General features: G+C 34.9%; 2 protein-coding genes across 2 annotated transcripts; one reads left to right on the plus strand and one right to left on the minus strand.

Moving 5' to 3' along the window:
- The first annotated feature begins 288 nt into the window (after positions 1-288).
- On the plus strand, positions 289-3,580 carry LOC107617763 (short-chain dehydrogenase TIC 32, chloroplastic). The gene is made up of 9 exons (XM_016319619.3): positions 289-454; positions 529-667; positions 844-1,075; positions 1,232-1,311; positions 1,494-1,647; positions 2,069-2,147; positions 2,741-2,825; positions 3,036-3,082; positions 3,189-3,580. Exons 2-9 carry the CDS (start codon positions 562-564, stop codon positions 3,345-3,347), a joined length of 942 nt encoding a protein of 313 aa, XP_016175105.1. The 5' UTR covers positions 289-454; positions 529-561; the 3' UTR covers positions 3,348-3,580.
- A 1,218-nt stretch (positions 3,581-4,798) lies between these two features.
- On the minus strand, positions 4,799-11,731 carry LOC107617748 (mitogen-activated protein kinase kinase kinase YODA). Its single transcript, XM_088497751.1, has 12 exons — positions 11,427-11,731; positions 9,764-10,527; positions 8,889-9,626; positions 8,698-8,785; positions 8,498-8,560; positions 8,057-8,217; positions 7,872-7,947; positions 6,962-7,021; positions 6,739-6,846; positions 6,396-6,635; positions 5,977-6,068; positions 4,799-5,877 (listed from the first exon to the last, which is right to left on the minus strand). The coding sequence occupies exons 2-12, from the start codon at positions 10,315-10,317 to the stop codon at positions 5,358-5,360; spliced, it is 2,700 nt and encodes an 899-aa protein (XP_088353877.1). The 5' UTR covers positions 10,318-10,527; positions 11,427-11,731; the 3' UTR covers positions 4,799-5,357.
- Between the last annotated feature and the right edge of the window lie 5,859 nt (positions 11,732-17,590).

Raw genomic sequence — 17,590 nt, forward strand, 5'->3', positions numbered from 1 at the left:
TGCATACGAGAAATCTATATTTTCAAGTTTGACTTCGTTTTAAGAGATATTTATCATATTAAGTTTGGCTAATTTATAGTTTTATACTTGTTCTTTAAATAATTATCCAATTGTTTTTACCAAGTTCGAATCAAAGGTATAAACTCAAATACAAAAGATGCTTATTTCTAAAACTTATTTACCATATTTATTCTTGGATTATTTTGTTCACGATGTGAATTTTTGAATAGTAATTAATAAAAAAATAATTTGTATATTTTAATAAGTGAGAAGACCATAATAAAATTTATATCTATTGTATCTTTCTAGTATGAAGTACATTGAATAATTCAAGTGATAAGAAAGGAAAAAATTCCAAGAAAGGAAAAGGAAAAAATTGTGGAGTTCGACTCTGACTCCCTATTGATATTAGATGAGTACAACGTCCCTATTGAATAAAGAAAAGAAAATAAAGGTTGGTTAGAGAAGGATAGTGGATTGATGAGAGTTGCATAGAAAATAAATTGATTTGTTATCTTGCTTTTCCAGGTTGAGATTCCTGATTCCTGAGATCGATCGAAAATGTGGCTATTCAGCAGCAAAGGGCCTTCTGGATTCTCCTCTTATTCCACCGCCGAAGAGGTCACCCAAGGCATCAACGCCTCTGGCCTCACTGCCATCGTCACAGGTACCCTCATTTCATCGAGTTAGCTTGCAAATTCCTAAATCGACTTTAATAACCTCCTTTGTGTCAGACATGCATGGTCTTGAGGTTTTATTTGCAAGCTTTTAACATGAATTTCACAAATTTGATGTGATAAGTATAGTATTCTTGGATCGTGCCATTGTTATTATATATAACAGGAGCAACTAGTGGAATTGGGGCTGAGACTACACGTGTTCTTGCTCTGCGCGGTGTCCAGGTGGTTATGGGGGTCAGAAACTTGGCTGCTGCTAAAGATGTAAAAGAATCAATTCTTAAAGAGGTTCCCTCTGCTAAAGTTGATGCCATGGAGTTGGATCTCAGTTCATTGGAGTCTGTCAAGAAATTTGCATCAGAGTTTAATTCCTCTGGTCTTCCTTTGAACATCCTCATGTAAGAAAAATGGACATCCTCTCTTCTTCGAATGTATTAGTAGTTAGTCTTCCCTCTTCAATATGTGTATGTTCTCCATTTGGTCTCTCTTATTCCTGATCATTCAAGAATACGCAGTAGTAATGTCTTCTGGATTGTTTTCCTTGTGATTTTAAGAAACAATGCAGGAATTATGGCATGCCCCTTCATGCTATCGAAGGACAACATTGAGCTGCAATTTGCCACAAATCACTTAGGTATATGAAAAAATGGAACTGCTCTGTTTTTTGTTTGAAAGCCCTAGAAAGTCTTCTGAATGAAATTCAATTGATGTCTCTGTGAGTCGGTGACATCACTTCAACCTTCCCCCAAAAATATAACTTTCGGCATGCTAATATTTTCATAAGATGAAACTAATCCATTGTTTTTTATTCCACAGGTCACTTTCTTTTAACAAATCTTTTGTTGGATACTATGAAGAAGACATCACATGAAAGTAAGAAAGAAGGGAGAATTGTTAATCTCTCCTCAGAGGCTCACCGTTTTACATATTCTGAAGGAATTTGTTTTGACAAAATTAATGACGAATCAAGGTAATATAGAACCTGAATTAAAATTATACCAAGTCATTTTTTTGAAAGAGGAATTTATTGAGAAGTATTATGCAGGAGACTTAATTTCATTGCCATATGCAATTCAGCAATAATACCTTTTTATAAAATAGTAAATTTATATAATACCAAATATTGGTGGCATAAAGATAGCAAATATAGTTTCCAATGAAGACATCATCATTGAAGTATCCACCATATATATTTTTCACTCCAATGGTGCTGAAAACAGGACCTGCTGATAGGATTTTGATGCATGTGATATGCTTGCTTCCTTGTGTATGGTGAAGACGATAGCTCACTTCAGATGTTTGTGGAATCAAACATGAGTACATGATTCCTACAGTTTGATCAACTTGATAGTTATGTTTATTTAATTGTTTCTGCCTTTTTGTGAATATAGTTACAGCAGCTGGCGTGCATATGGGCAGTCAAAGCTAGCCAACATGTTACATGCTAATGAACTCACAAGACGTCTCAAGGTGCAAACTTTTCTGTTTCTTGTACAGTGGTGTAATTTATGTTGTTTGGTGAAAACAGTTAACAAAGTCATAATAATAAGAATAACAAGAACAAGAACAATGCAACACTTTAGCTGGCTACTGTTATCTCTAGTTTCTCTCAAATATTTTTAGTGTTGAACTGGTTGAGCTTTTCACCAGTGCCTGTTCAGTTTCCATTCAGTTTACTTCTTATTACATTGATTTTGTCTGTTCACCGTAGTATTTTTCAAAAGGATCATATATAGCCTTTATTATTTTTATCACGAGCTCTGTATCTTTGTATGTACAAAAAGTTGCTTTACTTGCTTCATATATATATATATATATATATATATATATATATATATATATATATATATATGCCTCAAACTTTACCTCTTTTCTGGAGCCTATTCTTGTAACTCCTAGCAAGCACAATCACATAATCGTTTTATTTGCTTTCTTTCTCATTTTTTCTTTACTTCTCATTTTAGTACCTTTCTTTCTCTGTAATGTGACTCCAATGGTGCTATTCTTTTGCCATGTTAACTTTCTGCAATAATCTATAATATTCCTTGTTGCTTCATTGTCAGGAAGATGGAGCTAACATTACTGCAAATTCTCTTCATCCGGGAGCCATTACCACCAATCTCTTCCGCCATACGGGTGTAGTGAATGGTAACTACGGCATCACTATGCACCATTATGTAGAGGAAATCATCTTTATTTATTCTTCATTTATTTCCTTTGACTTATTTTAGGTCATTAGGCTCCAATTCTTATTCTTCACTTTAGTATCTATATCATATAGAAATTGTTTGTGTTTTCAGCCCGCAGATAATGACAGTAGCAGAGTTATTTGGGTGCATTTTTCTTTGATTTATGCAGGTCTTGTTAATGCGTTCGGAAAAATTGTGTTTAAAAATGTCCCACAGGTAAGTTAGATCAACAGACACATGAATGTAAATGTGTGGAATATCATGTTTAATATGGGATTCTTTGACCCATACTTGTTCAACTTTTTGTTACGATATGATGTAGGGAGCAGCAACAACATGCTATGTAGCATTGCACCCACAAGTGAAGGGAGTTGGTGGCAAATACTTCGCTGATAGCAATCTGTCCACACCAACCTCTCAGGGAACTGATGCTCGTTTGGCTAAGAAACTGTGGGACTTCAGCATGAATTTGATTAAGTAGATTACATGGAGATGACATACATGATACATACATTGTTAAAGTATGGGCTTAAATACTATGAAGAAAGTTACTTATAGTTTTGAATAGACTCCGACCACTACAGTTCATACCCATGAATTCCAAGCATAGAACTTAAATGTGCTTCCCATGTAATGTGCATACCAATTTGACGCTATTTGGTTTAAAGAAATGGTTGGCTTAGCTTCGTTCCTGAATAAATTTAACTTCCAAAAGATATGTTTGGTTGATATTATTTCTATTATAGTAAGATAATTACAACTGTACTTTTCGCTTTTTCATGTAAGAAATTTTTAGAAGAATATTTCAAAAGGTTGCCTTTTCAAACTTGGTTGAGAAATGTTATCTTCCAATAATTTTACACACGAAATCGTATCCTTATGTCAATCATTTACCATCAAGTGAAATGTCAATTCCATTGTAAATTTGTAATCAAATCAAATGACAGATGATGGATGAATCATTCCATTAAAGGATGTTTGTGAGTTGGAATTTTTTATGGAAAGGGAGAAAAAATAAAGGTTCTGTTCATAGGTCGTGGTCATGGTCTAAATAAACATTCATTAAGATATTCAAAAAGCCCAACTAGCCTACACTGATCGTGCCAAATGACCACATGGGTCAAACTGTCCGAGCTGTTCGGGACACGCGAGTCTCACAAACTATACTTGACCTGACTTGCATATCAAGTAAGACCTTGTCAAACTATTACTTTAGATGTTCATTCTCGACTTGTCCATTACTACAAGGTGGGATAACTTTCTAAATACTAAAGAAGAAACTACTTACTAGAAGAAACTACTTACTATTACAAGTTGAGAAATTTAGAAGTGTTCCTACTATAAATATCCTTCAATTCTAAATCACTTAAACTTACCTAAAACTCTTGCTAACTTAAATATAGGTCCATTTCAATTTGGTTTCAAGTATTCACTCGAAACAGGTTTGTTGCGTAAAATTTTGAATTTCACACTACAAATCCTTCTTTTCCCTTCCCACGAAAATCCCAAGTCTCAAACATTTCCTAAATGTGAAAATTACTCATAAGTATGAAATTACTAGTCGAATGCAATCACCCCAACCTCAGGAAATGTAACATGTAATATAGTAAGTATTGTATAACTAATAGATTCTGACCGAAGCCAATCAAGTTTGAAGAACAGTTGTATATTTATCGAAAACACAAATCCACTTAATATCATATATTGTAATCTAGTTAACAGAAACTAATGTGTAATTTATGTAACAAGACACATGTCTAGAAACAACCAGGTAAGCAAGGTGAGAGAGGTGTCTTTGAGTTGGAATGTATACAGTTTCGAGTGCAACACCCCACCCATAAACACATACTAAGATTTCAATTTCTGTGAGTAATAATTTATACAACAGATCCAGATGACAATTGAGGCTGCAATAAAACATGTGCTCAGTGCTTTACAAATCCTTGACTTTCTCTTCTTCAATTAAATGCATAATCACAATACACTTTCCCATCATCTGTACAACAAAAAATAGTCTACAAGTTAAGTTTTGTATCAATTCAACCTTTCTTTTTCTTTTTCTTGGATGTTCCAAAAGATACATTTGTCATTGCATGAACGCTGTCATTTCTAGTGTCTAAGTGCAGAAGAGAAATCCAAGCTCCTGGCTGCTCAAGCTTGATGCTGCATCTCATGTTATACAAAAAACTACAAGTTCCTCTCGGCCAATAAATCGAGCACTTTGGTAAGTTGATATTGAGAAATCAGATGTCAGAAGTTTTCATGCTGTTACTGTGTTTGGCAATGCATATCTGAGGGTTGAATTCCAGAAACCTGAGCCTGAAGCCATGCAAAATGAACTTTTGTGCCCCAATTTTCAGTCTACTCCCAAGTCCAATTTTATTTACAAAAATTCTCTTGTGCTTTTGGCTTCTTATTTGTACACCAAAAGTATTCTTAGAAATTTCATGCACTGCTTGGTTAAGTGGGTCGACGAGGACAATTCCTGATATTACAAACCATTTCCTCGGCTCAGCAAAGTGGAGTTGGGATTTAGATCAAGGGATGGGTTAATCTTCACGTGGTCCCGCAGCAGCTGCCGGCCAACACGATCCGCCAAGACTGATTGAAAATCATATGGCTCAGGATGAGATGGCCTTGTGAACTGCTTACCCAGAATATCATTTTCACTGGGAACTAGTTCTGAGGTAATGTGAGACCCCATTTGCATTCCACGAAAAATGTCAACATTTGAGTCATTATGTGCAGAGCCACTGATGTAGACACCATTTGGGGACTTGGGCATGCTTACAAGACCCTCTTGAAAGTAAACTGACTGTTTTAATTGGTTGCTGAATGGAATGGCACCGTTGCCGCCTGTGAGAGGCGTCGATGCACCAGAAGCAGTCCGTGGACTAGATATTGGAGAAGGTGACATTCTTCCATTCATGTGCTGTGGTGATCTTGACCTCAAAAGTGGACTTCCAATGGGAGAGACAGGGCAAGATATATTTCTTGGAATATGGATGTCACTGAATATCAATGAAATGGTGTAAATGTTAGCACTCTTGTATGTGTGTGTGTGTGTGTGTGTGAGAGAGAGAGAGAAAGAGAGAGAGAGAGAGAGAGACCTCGCATGAGGATTAGTTTTCAAGGCCCTAGAAGAATGGACAGCAAGTCTATCTGAATCCAAGATAGAAAGATTCCTTCCTTGTCCAATACCCTGAAATTTTTTGTCAAGTATGCATGAAAACAATACGATATTGCAGGAGAAAGAGAGACCACAAGAAATAAAAATAAAATAAATAACAGAACGAAAAATTGAAAAGTGAAAAAGAAAGCCCCTTTTCATGCAGAAAAAAGGTTTCTAAGATCTTCCACACACATCACATAACATCCATATGAAGAGAAATGGATCCATATGATATGACATATTTTCATCAAGTAGCAGATGGCCTACTACCTTCTACTATCATGCCATAAAACTCAATACAAAAGCATGATATAACATGGAGTTTTAAATGTTATCTGTTGAAAATAGCTTATGTACCAGAGTTTTTGTTCCCTGTGTAATTGCAGGATGAGGGTCTGATGCTTCAGGACCCAGAATAGGTCTTTCCAAAGGTGCAGCACACTTCACAAAAGCATGCTCCAACAATTCACTGGCTGAAGGTCGATCATGTGGATCACGTTGTAGACATCTCCTTACAAAATCTTTTCCTTCATTTGAGAGGTGATCTGGGATTTTTGGGAGTTCCTTGCTATTACCTATCTTGAACATGGCAGCAACCTGAGATGGTAACATGCAAATACATCAGGCCATGAGGGATATAATTCTTCAGGATGTCATGTTTGTAATGTCAGAATATCATCATCAGAATAATAGTACTAACCCCTTCGTATTGACTCCAAGGGGGCTTGGTTGTAGCCATTTCCAAAACCGTGCATCCAAGACTCCATATATCCACAGCAAGGTTGCATCCACTAGTGTTCTTTATAACCTGAATATGCAGACAACAAACACACCAAGTCAAAACCAAGTTGCAAGTGTAATTTTTTCATTAAAAAAAAAAAAAAAAAAAAAAAAAAAGACACCAAAGATATAAAAATATTAACCTCAGGAGCCATCCAATAAGGGCTTCCCTTGATTGACAATGGACATGATTGCCCTTTTATCTGCAGATACCGTGAGGAATGAGTTGAGAAAAGAGAACATTTTATGCAACTGTTAGATTAAATCAAATTATAAAGAATCAGAAAATCAATAAACCAGTTGCAATCTCAAGTGGAAGCTATAAGAAAACAAACATTTACCAATTCACAACAGCCAGAAGCACCCAATGTCTCCACTGGTGTTGTTAGGTAAGTTCATATTTGACATTTAAAGTTGGAATTTCACATGTTAAACAGATAGTAGGCAGGTTAATTGAATGTCCTTTGAATTTTGAGATATGGAATGTTGTCCATATGCTAAATAATACAATTACCATCATAGTAGGGTACCAGTAACAAGAGGAGAAACAGGAGAGGATCTCTCTTCAAGTTCCATCTTGATTCTTGTTTGTTCAGCCTGCTATTTTTAACGTTGGATTTATATTCCAACTCCAGTATTTGAATTCTTAATAGTTTTACTTTTACAAACTTAGAAATAAAAATAAAATCAGTTTTACATCTTCTTCAACATTGTTTTTTTCTATGCTATCTTTTTCAACATTTTAACTTTTACTGTTGTTCAACAAAGAAGTCAGAATCTTTGGTATTATATCAGGATGTATGTCGACTTTTTGTATGAAAACATTACTGGCAAAAGATAAAGGAAAAGTGCCACTAGACGGAGGACACAAAATGAGCAAAAATAAGGAACATGAGAAACACAAGAAACAGCAAGCATGACCATCCACTCAGCAAACTGGAAATATCAATCCTCAAGTTAGTTAATTAGTGGTTTTTTTTAAACCTTAATTCCTAGTTTAACTAAGCATTATATATATAATGGATAGCGGAAGGTTATTATCATTATTCTTACATGTTTTGCCATGCCAAAATCTGCCAACTTGACCCGGCCGTTTGGATCTACAAGTATATTTGCACCCTTGATGTCCCTTTACAAGTAAACAATATTTCAGAAACATGCTACTAACAAACTATCCATTATATGTCGGAGCACCGATGTTCATACTTTAGAAATCAAGAATAGCTAACATAGTTCACCTGTGGACAGTATTCTTAGCATGCAGATAAGCAAGCCCTGACAAAATTTGTTGAGTATAATTACGAATAGCTAGTTCACCAAACTGTCCATATTCTTGAAGAAGTTTATATATGGAGCCTCCGGATACATACTCCAGGTATATGTAAAGCTTGTCATCTACCTGTTCAAGGGATGATTCAGCAACTCCCATAAGTAAAATAAAAATAAATAAATAAATAAACTACAAATTTCTTTTTTCTCATTAAGTAAGGTTGGCTACATGGATCGAGTGATGACATTGCATCCTATCATATAACCACAACAACAAACATTTCAGAGAAATTTCATGTAACTAGAGAATAGTGCACACAATAGAAATGGATAATAGGTAATACATCCCAAAAACAAATCATCACGATCACAGGCATGGAATTTGTAAACAGAAATGAAGGAGATCTTACCGTTTCAGAACCATAGTACTGCACAATATTTGGATGCCGAAGCCGACTTAATAAAGAAATTTCCTGCCAGAAATCTGGTTGTTAGATTTTTAAAGCTATTTCAAATTCAACTCGGAACTAGAAACTATAATGTCCCATGTGATGAAAACGCATTACTTATCCTAATAAAATTTTACTATATTTAAAGAGGGATATTTTACCTGCATTAATTGTTTAGCGCTCTCTAAAGACTTGGCATCATCTGAAAACAGGGTAACCTCCTTCATTGCACACATTTCACCACTATCACTGAAAGAAACAAATTAAACCAAGCAAATTCATATTAAAGCATGTAGAAATATTTTACTAAAAATCATAAAGAAATTAAGTGTTTTTTGTCTGAATTACATACTTATTGAAGCCGACGTAGACATGTCCAAATGTGCCTCTGCCAATCAGCTTTCCTTTTTTCCAACGTGAGCCAGGGCTCACTGGATTTTCCGCTCTAGCTGGACTTCTTGGCATGGATGGAGAAGTTGCTGCAGAATTGGAATGAGAGAAAGGCGAGGAATTGGTAATTGTCAAAGGAGGAAGTGGCAAACGATGACTCTGTTGTTTTCCATCATCAGCCCAGCTTGTCTGTGATTCAGTGGGTGTTCCCCCAGCTCTAGGATGAATAGGTGTGACGGCTCCACTCTGAATTCTAGAGCTAGGACCAGGACTAGTCATTCTGGGACTAGGAACTGGAGAATACTCAGGGCTACCCCTGCTTGGTTGCCAAAATAACTGTCCTGACATGTCCCCACCCATTGAATTGTGCCCAGAATTGTGACCGGAACCTGGACTAGAGCAGTGGCCAGAACCGGCTAAATTGAACTCAGGGTATGGCTTTCCAGCCGAGAAGGCAGAGTTCAACACCTGATCTGTGCCAAACGCTCTCAATGGGCTTCTCGATGGGCTTGACAAGGAACTGTCTGGAGCACTATAGAAGGCACCATGAGGGGGAACTTGCAGATTCGGAACATGGTTCCTTAAAGGCCTCTGTTTTGGTGAAGTAGAAGACATATGATTACTTAGAATGTTCACTGGTTTTTTGGCTTCTCTTGAATTTAGTTGGGAGACAACAGATGGTTGATCCTTGAGCATCATGCTTCAGAAACGTAGCAAGATATGAGTGAATTAAACAAAAAAGATTTCACCTATTAAAGGCAATCACAGACAACCTAAGTATGCACATGATGTTATATATATGCAATATGGCAGCATAATACAGCATGAGAAGTCTACCTGGAAGGACTCTCGGCAGCAGTTCTAGTCCCAGTATCGGTGTCAGTTGCCAAAGGACTTCGGTTGCGTGACTCTGTTTGGTCATCACTATCAGCAGAACCATCACTGGAGATTGAAGCAACCATATCTCCATCCAAATCTGAAGGATTTGTCCTTCCTCGCATACATGCAGGTCTTGGAAGTGGAAGGAATGATGGCTTGGAGCTCTTTTCCAGTCTTGATTTTGATGATATGCTAATTTCAGAATCTACTCGGCCTATACTTGAAGGGTGAAGACCAGGAAGTGGTAATGGCTGAGCATGAGGCCTTTCAGCGAAACTTTGACATCTTGCCACTTTGGAAGGCGAAGGAGATCTTGATTCAGCTGGAGAACGATCCCCCATCTCTGAAATTGTGTCATTGCAGCGTCTACCAGGACCTCCAGATCTACTGCCTAATCTACCTTCAGATGGTGTTTTAAATTTCCGATGCAGTGTGCCAATAAAACTTTCCTTACTTGCTTTCTTCTTGGTTTCTTTTGAATTTGAGAACGGATTTGCCCACCGTATAGGCATATTTGTTATGTTGAGATGTCAAGCAAGTTTCTCAAAAGGATCCCAAAAATAATAGTTCAAAAAAATCTATCATGTCACATCAGTGACCATAGTTCTAAATATCATGATCCAGCCATAAGCCTTAACACAAACAGAGTGCTGACAAGTTCCGAAAGCAGTAACTTTAGGGCGAGAGACAGAAATTAGTTATTGGAAATTATTGCATTAAACCTGCAGCATAGGAAAACAAGTAGTTTTAATCAGTGGAAAAAAATAAAGATGCACATGGCCATATATATTGCAGAAAGTAGCAGCACTAGAAGGAACTAACTATTCATTTATTCTTAACACAACTAGTAATGCACATTAGTCCACCAATCTGACATGCCATCAGAAACACCATATACCTGTTCAGACATGACAACGATCAACTAAGCACTCTAAACTTAAAACTCCATGTTATCAGTCACAACTCAGTGCTCATAGACACGTGTTCAAATCTATTTAATTCTGTAATTCATAGGATGAGCCTTAAACATCAACCTCTAAACTTTCTACTCTATAAATTAAAGCAACAACACGACGATGATATACATGATCTCAGGACATGTCTGATGTGTTGATTACAAAATTCCCCGAACCATAAAAGATTCTCAAATGTCCTTATTTGCATACCTAATGCAAAAGCAAATAGCTTAACTCCTTTGTTCAATTTTATTTTCTTTTTCTTACGGGAAAAAAGGGATGAAACTAAAAGGAATTATTTACCACCAAAATTTGTACCCAGATCGTCAAAACAACAGGAACCTAGCTCTCAATCAAATAATTCTGCTTATTTTGGTCACTTTTTGGGATGGTTAAGTGTTCCAATAACCAGATTCCCACGTATCCATAAAAAATTATCGGGATAAAAATTGAAACTTTCAAATTGACTCCCTCTAGCTCCACCAAAATTTCTCAGAACCCCAAGTTTAGCAACTACCCCATTGTCAAGAGAAACGGACCTGAAAACACAGATCCACTCAAACATGATTGAGCAAAGTAAGCAGGGTAAATAAACTAACTTGGTTGATCACTCACTGAATTTAGACAAAAGGGTAACACCAAATGCTTAAAAGAAGAAAACTTACTTCAGTTAAACAAGTCCAGGAATCTGAACTGAAGCCCCCCACAGTGAATATTCAGCTCAAATCTGAGTGAGAAAATTTCCTGAACCGTTCAGAGCACAGCGAGAACAAGAAAAAGACCCAGAAAACCCCAAAATGCAAGGAATGGAGAATGATCTTGTAGTGATTTGTTGTGAAAAATTCGGAATTTAGAGTCAGTGAAAGAGATCGCGTAGAGAAGGAGAGAGAACGATAAAAGAGATAGATAGAGAGAGAAAGTGATGAAGGGGTCTCCTCTGTCTCAATGAGTGTTGATTCTTTCTTAAAATAATATAATATTATTGTAATAATTTAGATTATTAAATGATAAATATTACTAGTAGTAATTACAAGTTACCTACGTTGAAAGTTGTAAGCATTCCAAATTATTGCAAGACAAATATAGTACTGGACTATTTTGTTTTATTATGTTTAATATATATATAAAAGCATATCTGGCCCAAGAAAAACAGAAAGCTTCATTCTTGTACAGAAAAAATAATTGATTGCGGTGGCTTTGATTTTTTATTTTAGCGGAATCAAATTGTTTAATTTAGTCTTTGCAAGGAAAGTAAAGTAATGTATTGTTGCACTACACATTTCCATGAATTGGCATGGATTGGGATTTGATTCCTTCAAAGCTCAATTCAAGGGCATCGACGTAAATATGTGATGGTGGCTATAGTTGCCATGGTTGTCATAATGCTTTATCATTTGAGTTGCTATCAAGTATCAACATATATAAAATTAAAAAGTTTTGGCCTAAAAAGAAATGCGAGAGAGATTCTTTTTAGAACATTAGTGACTAGATGTATAATTAATTATGAAAATTCAAGTGCACTCAAATTTACATAAAATTAATAGTTGAGAGACGTTAAATAATTTGATTGATTTGACTAAATTTTTATTTAATAGCTCTCAAATATCAACTTCACGTAAAATTGACTGTACTTAAGATTTCACCGTAACTAATACATGGATTATTTGGTATCTTCACACAGTTGCATACTTAATACTATTTTTTCTTAAACAAAGAGTAAACCACAAAATATATATACATATACTCCTCACATGATTTTTTTATTGTATTTTATATGAATTTATAAATACATATATAATTTAATTTATTTTCAGTATATATATATACTGATGACTAATTTTAGTGATTAATTTTAGTGTATACGTAACATAATTGTTCTAAATAATATGACAATGATATGATCTGATATCTCAATAAAATTATTATTTCACCCAATTTATAATATTTATCTTTTTAATTATTTATACCGGTAGTATTAAACTTAAATTATTTATGTTAAAAAGTTATTCTTTATCGTGTTTTAATTGTATGAAGAATACAATTAAGATTTTATATTCAATTTTTAAATAGATATATAAGAATGATAAATAAATGTAACAAAAAAAATTTATTTGAATAACAAATTATGAACCAAGTGAAACAAGTAGATTTACATGATATGCTTTGGGAGTTTGGGTACATTTTTTTATTATAGTTTTCTTTTTTGCTGTGTTTCATTCTTTCTTACATCACAAAAAAGTACATATTATCATATAACTATCAACCTAATTTTTAGAACAAATTGTTAAAATAATTTTTGAAAGATCACCTATGTGTCAATTTGAGTTTTGTAAAATATAATAATAAATTAAATTAATTATTTTATTAGTTAAATAATAAAAAAACTTTTAAGTATACTAATATACTAGTATTTTGGTAATTTTTAATCGTTATCTTTTAAGGGTTTCTTTTTCCAGTACCGAAGAATGAGGAATTTATCACAAAATATGAAACATGTATAGCCCAAGAGCAGTGGCCCAAAGTTGGAGTCATTAAAAGAAAGAAAGCCATTTTGATGAAGGTTGTCCAAGCTTGAGTAATAGATTATAGACCTCATACACAACTCAAGTGGTAAATAGGGCAAATTAGTAATTTATGCAGCAAGTGTGGGAAGAAGCCAAGCCAAGCAGGGTGCAGGAGAGGTTGTACCATCCATGATCCACCTCATGCATGATTCATGAAAGACAAAATCCCTCAAATAGTCAAATCTTGACCAACCACATATCATATCAATCAACGGGTTGGAAGCCAAGCTATCACATGGAACTGATGGAAGGACTTAAAATATGCATTTACATGATACAAGTATAGTATATACATGTATAATAATATAATGTATCACATTACTGAAACGCTAACAAGTTACTAATTAACATCTTTTAATGCATGCCAATAAACACAGTTCTTGGTCATGTTAATTGGGGTTGGAAGAATAATGTTCATCATTGAGGATCTTACTGAGACAAAGGCAATGTGAGTATAATGTTTTGGAGGCTATGGTATGCTTATTTGTTGGTACCACAAACATTCAAATAAGGCTATCTTATGTTGGCAGAGGTTGAAACACAGATCATCTATGCAAACCCTGATTGCAATTTTTCTATCTTCAAAACGAGTCTTCATTACCCAAATAAAATAACATTTTATTTATTTAGTAGGAGTAAATAATCATTTGTACCCACGAAAGATATAAACGTTGACAAATGTAACCATAGAAGAAGGAAATTCACCTTGTAACTACGGAAGATGACCTCCGTGTGCCAGAAATACCCTGACCTTGGTTACGTACTTGGTCTGTTAATATCCGAACCTACGTGGCAACAAAACCACTCTATCCTCTCATTTGCTTTGTCCATCGCTCTATAGATTTTTCTTTCATTAATCAGCACATCATACTCATTTCTGAAGAATTGGTCAGCCTCCCTTACTGTCAGATTTGGTTGGACTCTTATTCTCTCTTCTACTTCATCTACAATCCATTTTCCGTTAGTTGACTTACAATGGTTTCTCTGCTGCAAGTGTGTTCATTGACAAACGTCTTGACCTGATAACTCAAGGGAAATGACCTCTTAGCACAATATATTTGCCACGGGCATTCCTCATCATAGCAAATTGCTTTGCTTCTAGTTGAGTCACATCGAGAAAAGAATATGCTCATTCCAATGTTGATGTTAAACTTTCGAACTGCCTTCCTGAAATGGCTGAGAGTTTCAAACTCCATCCCCAACTCCAACCGGACTTGGCTAACAGGAGCATCAGTATTGCTTTGAGGAAAGACTGGAGGCTGATCAGCATCTTCATCACTTGCTATGCTTCTCAATTCTTCGGATTCATAACAATGGTATCCAGCATTTTCATCTGAAAATTCTTCTGACTCAACAGGCACATAGATGGATGGAAGCTTGTCCGGATCAGGATTGGGTATGAAGAATTGTCCAGTTGGGGGAGGCATTTTTGCTGATCTTCTCTTGCTCACCTTAGGTCTTCCCTCAACCTGCTCATCTGTGTTAGTCTGATTGTTCTGAGGAGTACTGTTAGTATCAGATGGTGGGACTGGGTCTGATTCAGGGTTTGATTGTGAAAGTGGGTTTCTATACGGCTGTAGAATGTATTGGATTACTTGTTCAGCTGCTTGAGCCTCATTCTCACTAGATAATGAGACAAAAACTGCACTTGGAGATGTTGAACCAGCAGTATGTATTGGTTGCTGCTCTTGTTCAATGGAATTTTGTGAAGGATGTGATTGATTGGAAGGTGCCTCATCTGGTTGCATAGGTGTTGTGGGAGGCTGAGACATCTGTTGATACGGAAATAAAAGATAAATAAGAAAATAAGGATTCAAACTGAATAAAAAGATACATTGAAATTAAAATAGGATTCTACGACTACAATAGCTAAGGAAGTATTTATAACCTCTTATTAGGTTAAAACAAAGAAAACCCTAAAGCCCATAAACATAAGGCCCAATCTAATAATTAAATAAACAAAATCAAAATACATTAAATAAAATATTCTAAAAATGTAAACTAAAATATCTTCTAAATAACTCTTGAACTCTTCATATCACGAACATTTGAAGTACGTATCATTCTCCTCCTCTTCAAAAAAGATTCGTCTTCGAATCTTGTAGGTGAAAAAAAAATAATATATGAAAAGGACAATAATTATAAGGAAGATAATTTTTTTTTTCTTTTTTTTTTGTTTTTTTTTTTTCACTTTATTCTTCTTCTTCTTTTTTTTTTTTTAAATAATGAAACGCAAACGAAAACAAGAACACAAGAACAAAATGAAAGACGCGGCAAACACTTGACTCTTTTTTTTATGATAAAAGAAGAACAAATATAGATTAATAAGAATTAATCTAATACCTGAGCTCTGATACCAAATGATACGGAAATAAAAGATAAATAAGAAAATAAGGATTCAAACTGAATAAAAAGATACATTGAAATTAAAATAAGAACAAAAAAGATAAGTTGAAATTGAGTACAAAGAGAATCACTCTACTTTCTACCCAATTTCTTCACGCAACAAGAAAGGGACTCCTCAACCTAACTTGTCAACGCCATGATTTGGAAATTGATTCGAAGGGACTCCTCAACCTTCTAACCAATTCCCCGATGCAACAAGAGAGGGACTCCTCAACCTCAATTGTCCACACCATGGTTTCATCACGAAACCAAAAAAAGGGTTTTCAAACCTCTAAAAATTCTATTCTACGACTACAATAGCTAAGGAGGTATTTATAACCTCTTATTAGGTTAAAACAAAGAAAATCCTAAAGCTCATAAACATAAGGCCCAATCTAGTAATTAAATAAACAAAATCAAAATACATTAAATAAAATATTCTAAAAATGTAAACTAAAATATCTTCTAAATAACTCTTGAACTCTTTATATCACGAACATTTGAAGCACGTATCATTCTCTTCCTCTTCAAAAAAGATTCGTCCTCGAATCTTGTAGGTGAAAAAAAAAATATGAAAAGGACAATAATTATAAGGAAGATAATTTCTTTTTTTTTTGTTTTTTTTCTTCTTTATGCTTCTTCTTTTTTTTTTTTTACAATAATGAAAGGCAAACGAAAACAAGAACACAAGAACAAAAAGAAAGACGCAACATACACTGGACTCTTTTTTTTATGATAACAGAAGAACAAATATAGATTAATAAGAATTAATCTAATATCTGAGCTCTGATACCAAATGATACGGAAATTAAAGGATAAATAAGACAAAAATTGAAATTGAATAAAAAAAGATACATTGAAATTGAAATAGAAACAAAAATAATAGATTGAAATTGAATACAAAGAGAATCACTCTACTTTCTACCCAATTTTTCGATCGACGCAACAAGAAAGGGACTCATCAACCTAACTTGTCAACGCCATAGTTTGGAAATTGAATCGAAGGGACTCCTCAACCTTCTACTCAATTCCCCGATGTAACAAGAGAGGGACTCCTCAACCTCAATTGTCCACACCATGGCTTCATCACGAAACCAAAAGGGGTTTTCAAACCTCTAAATAATTCTATGCTACGATTACAATAGCTAAGGAGGTATTTATAACCTCTTATTAGGTTAAAACAAAGAAAACCCTAAAGCCCATAAACATAAGGCCTAATCTAATAATTAAATAAACAAAATCAAAATACATCAAATTGAATTAAAACATTCTAAAAATGTAAACTAATAAAATCTTCTAAATAACACTCGAACTCTTCATATCACGAACATTTGAAGCACGTATCATCTGTTTTGCTGAAGATATTTGTTGGGCCACATTAACAACATCCTCCTTTTGGGACTCAACCTCAATCTGGCTGCTTGCTTTATGGACCTCTTTCCTATTCTGGACCTCACCATCCATAAGTCTTCTTCTTGGAGTCTTCTTTGGAGTTGGATTTCTCTTAGCACAAGTCTTCAATCTCACCTTTGATGGAGTAATATTCTCTTCAACAATAACAGGATCATTTATAGGGTGCTCTGTGTATAAGTAAATTCTGTTACCATTCTTCACAGCAGTCTCATACAACTTAACTATGTCCATATCAACCCTTAACAATTTCAACCCATTATCAAGCTCCTTACTAGGTTCTAGCCAATAAAAATCAGTAATGGATGTATATCCAATGTCCCTTAGCAAATCATTTATGAAAAATTCATTGAGAATATCCACATTAACCCTCTCAATCTCTGTTACTTCTCCACCAACATACCCAAGCTTCCCACATGGACCTCGCTCAAATCTCCCCCTATGATTAATACACAGAGTAATATGCACAT

This window comes from Arachis ipaensis, chromosome B9 (genome assembly GCF_059453495.1).
Source record: "Arachis ipaensis isolate K30076 ecotype BB chromosome B9, ASM5945349v1, whole genome shotgun sequence".
Classification (NCBI taxonomy): domain Eukaryota; kingdom Viridiplantae; phylum Streptophyta; class Magnoliopsida; order Fabales; family Fabaceae; genus Arachis; species Arachis ipaensis.

Excerpts from the sequence above, each read along its gene's own strand:
- LOC107617763 (XM_016319619.3), top strand. The coding sequence starts at position 562 with ATGTGGCTATTCAGCAGCAAAGGGCCTTCTGGATTCTCCTCTTATTCC. Across the intron at positions 1,648-2,068 it reads AAAATTAATGACGAATCAAG|TTACAGCAGCTGGCGTGCAT; the intron begins GTAATATAGAAC and ends TTGTGAATATAG. Across the intron at positions 2,826-3,035 it reads CCATACGGGTGTAGTGAATG|GTCTTGTTAATGCGTTCGGA; the intron begins GTAACTACGGCA and ends TGATTTATGCAG.
- LOC107617748 (XM_088497751.1), bottom strand. The coding sequence starts at position 10,317 with ATGCCTATACGGTGGGCAAATCCGTTCTCAAATTCAAAAGAAACCAAG. Across the intron at positions 8,218-8,497 it reads AGTACTATGGTTCTGAAACG|GTAGATGACAAGCTTTACAT; the intron begins GTAAGATCTCCT and ends TCCCTTGAACAG. Across the intron at positions 6,069-6,395 it reads CACAGGGAACAAAAACTCTG|GGTATTGGACAAGGAAGGAA; the intron begins GTACATAAGCTA and ends AAAAAATTTCAG.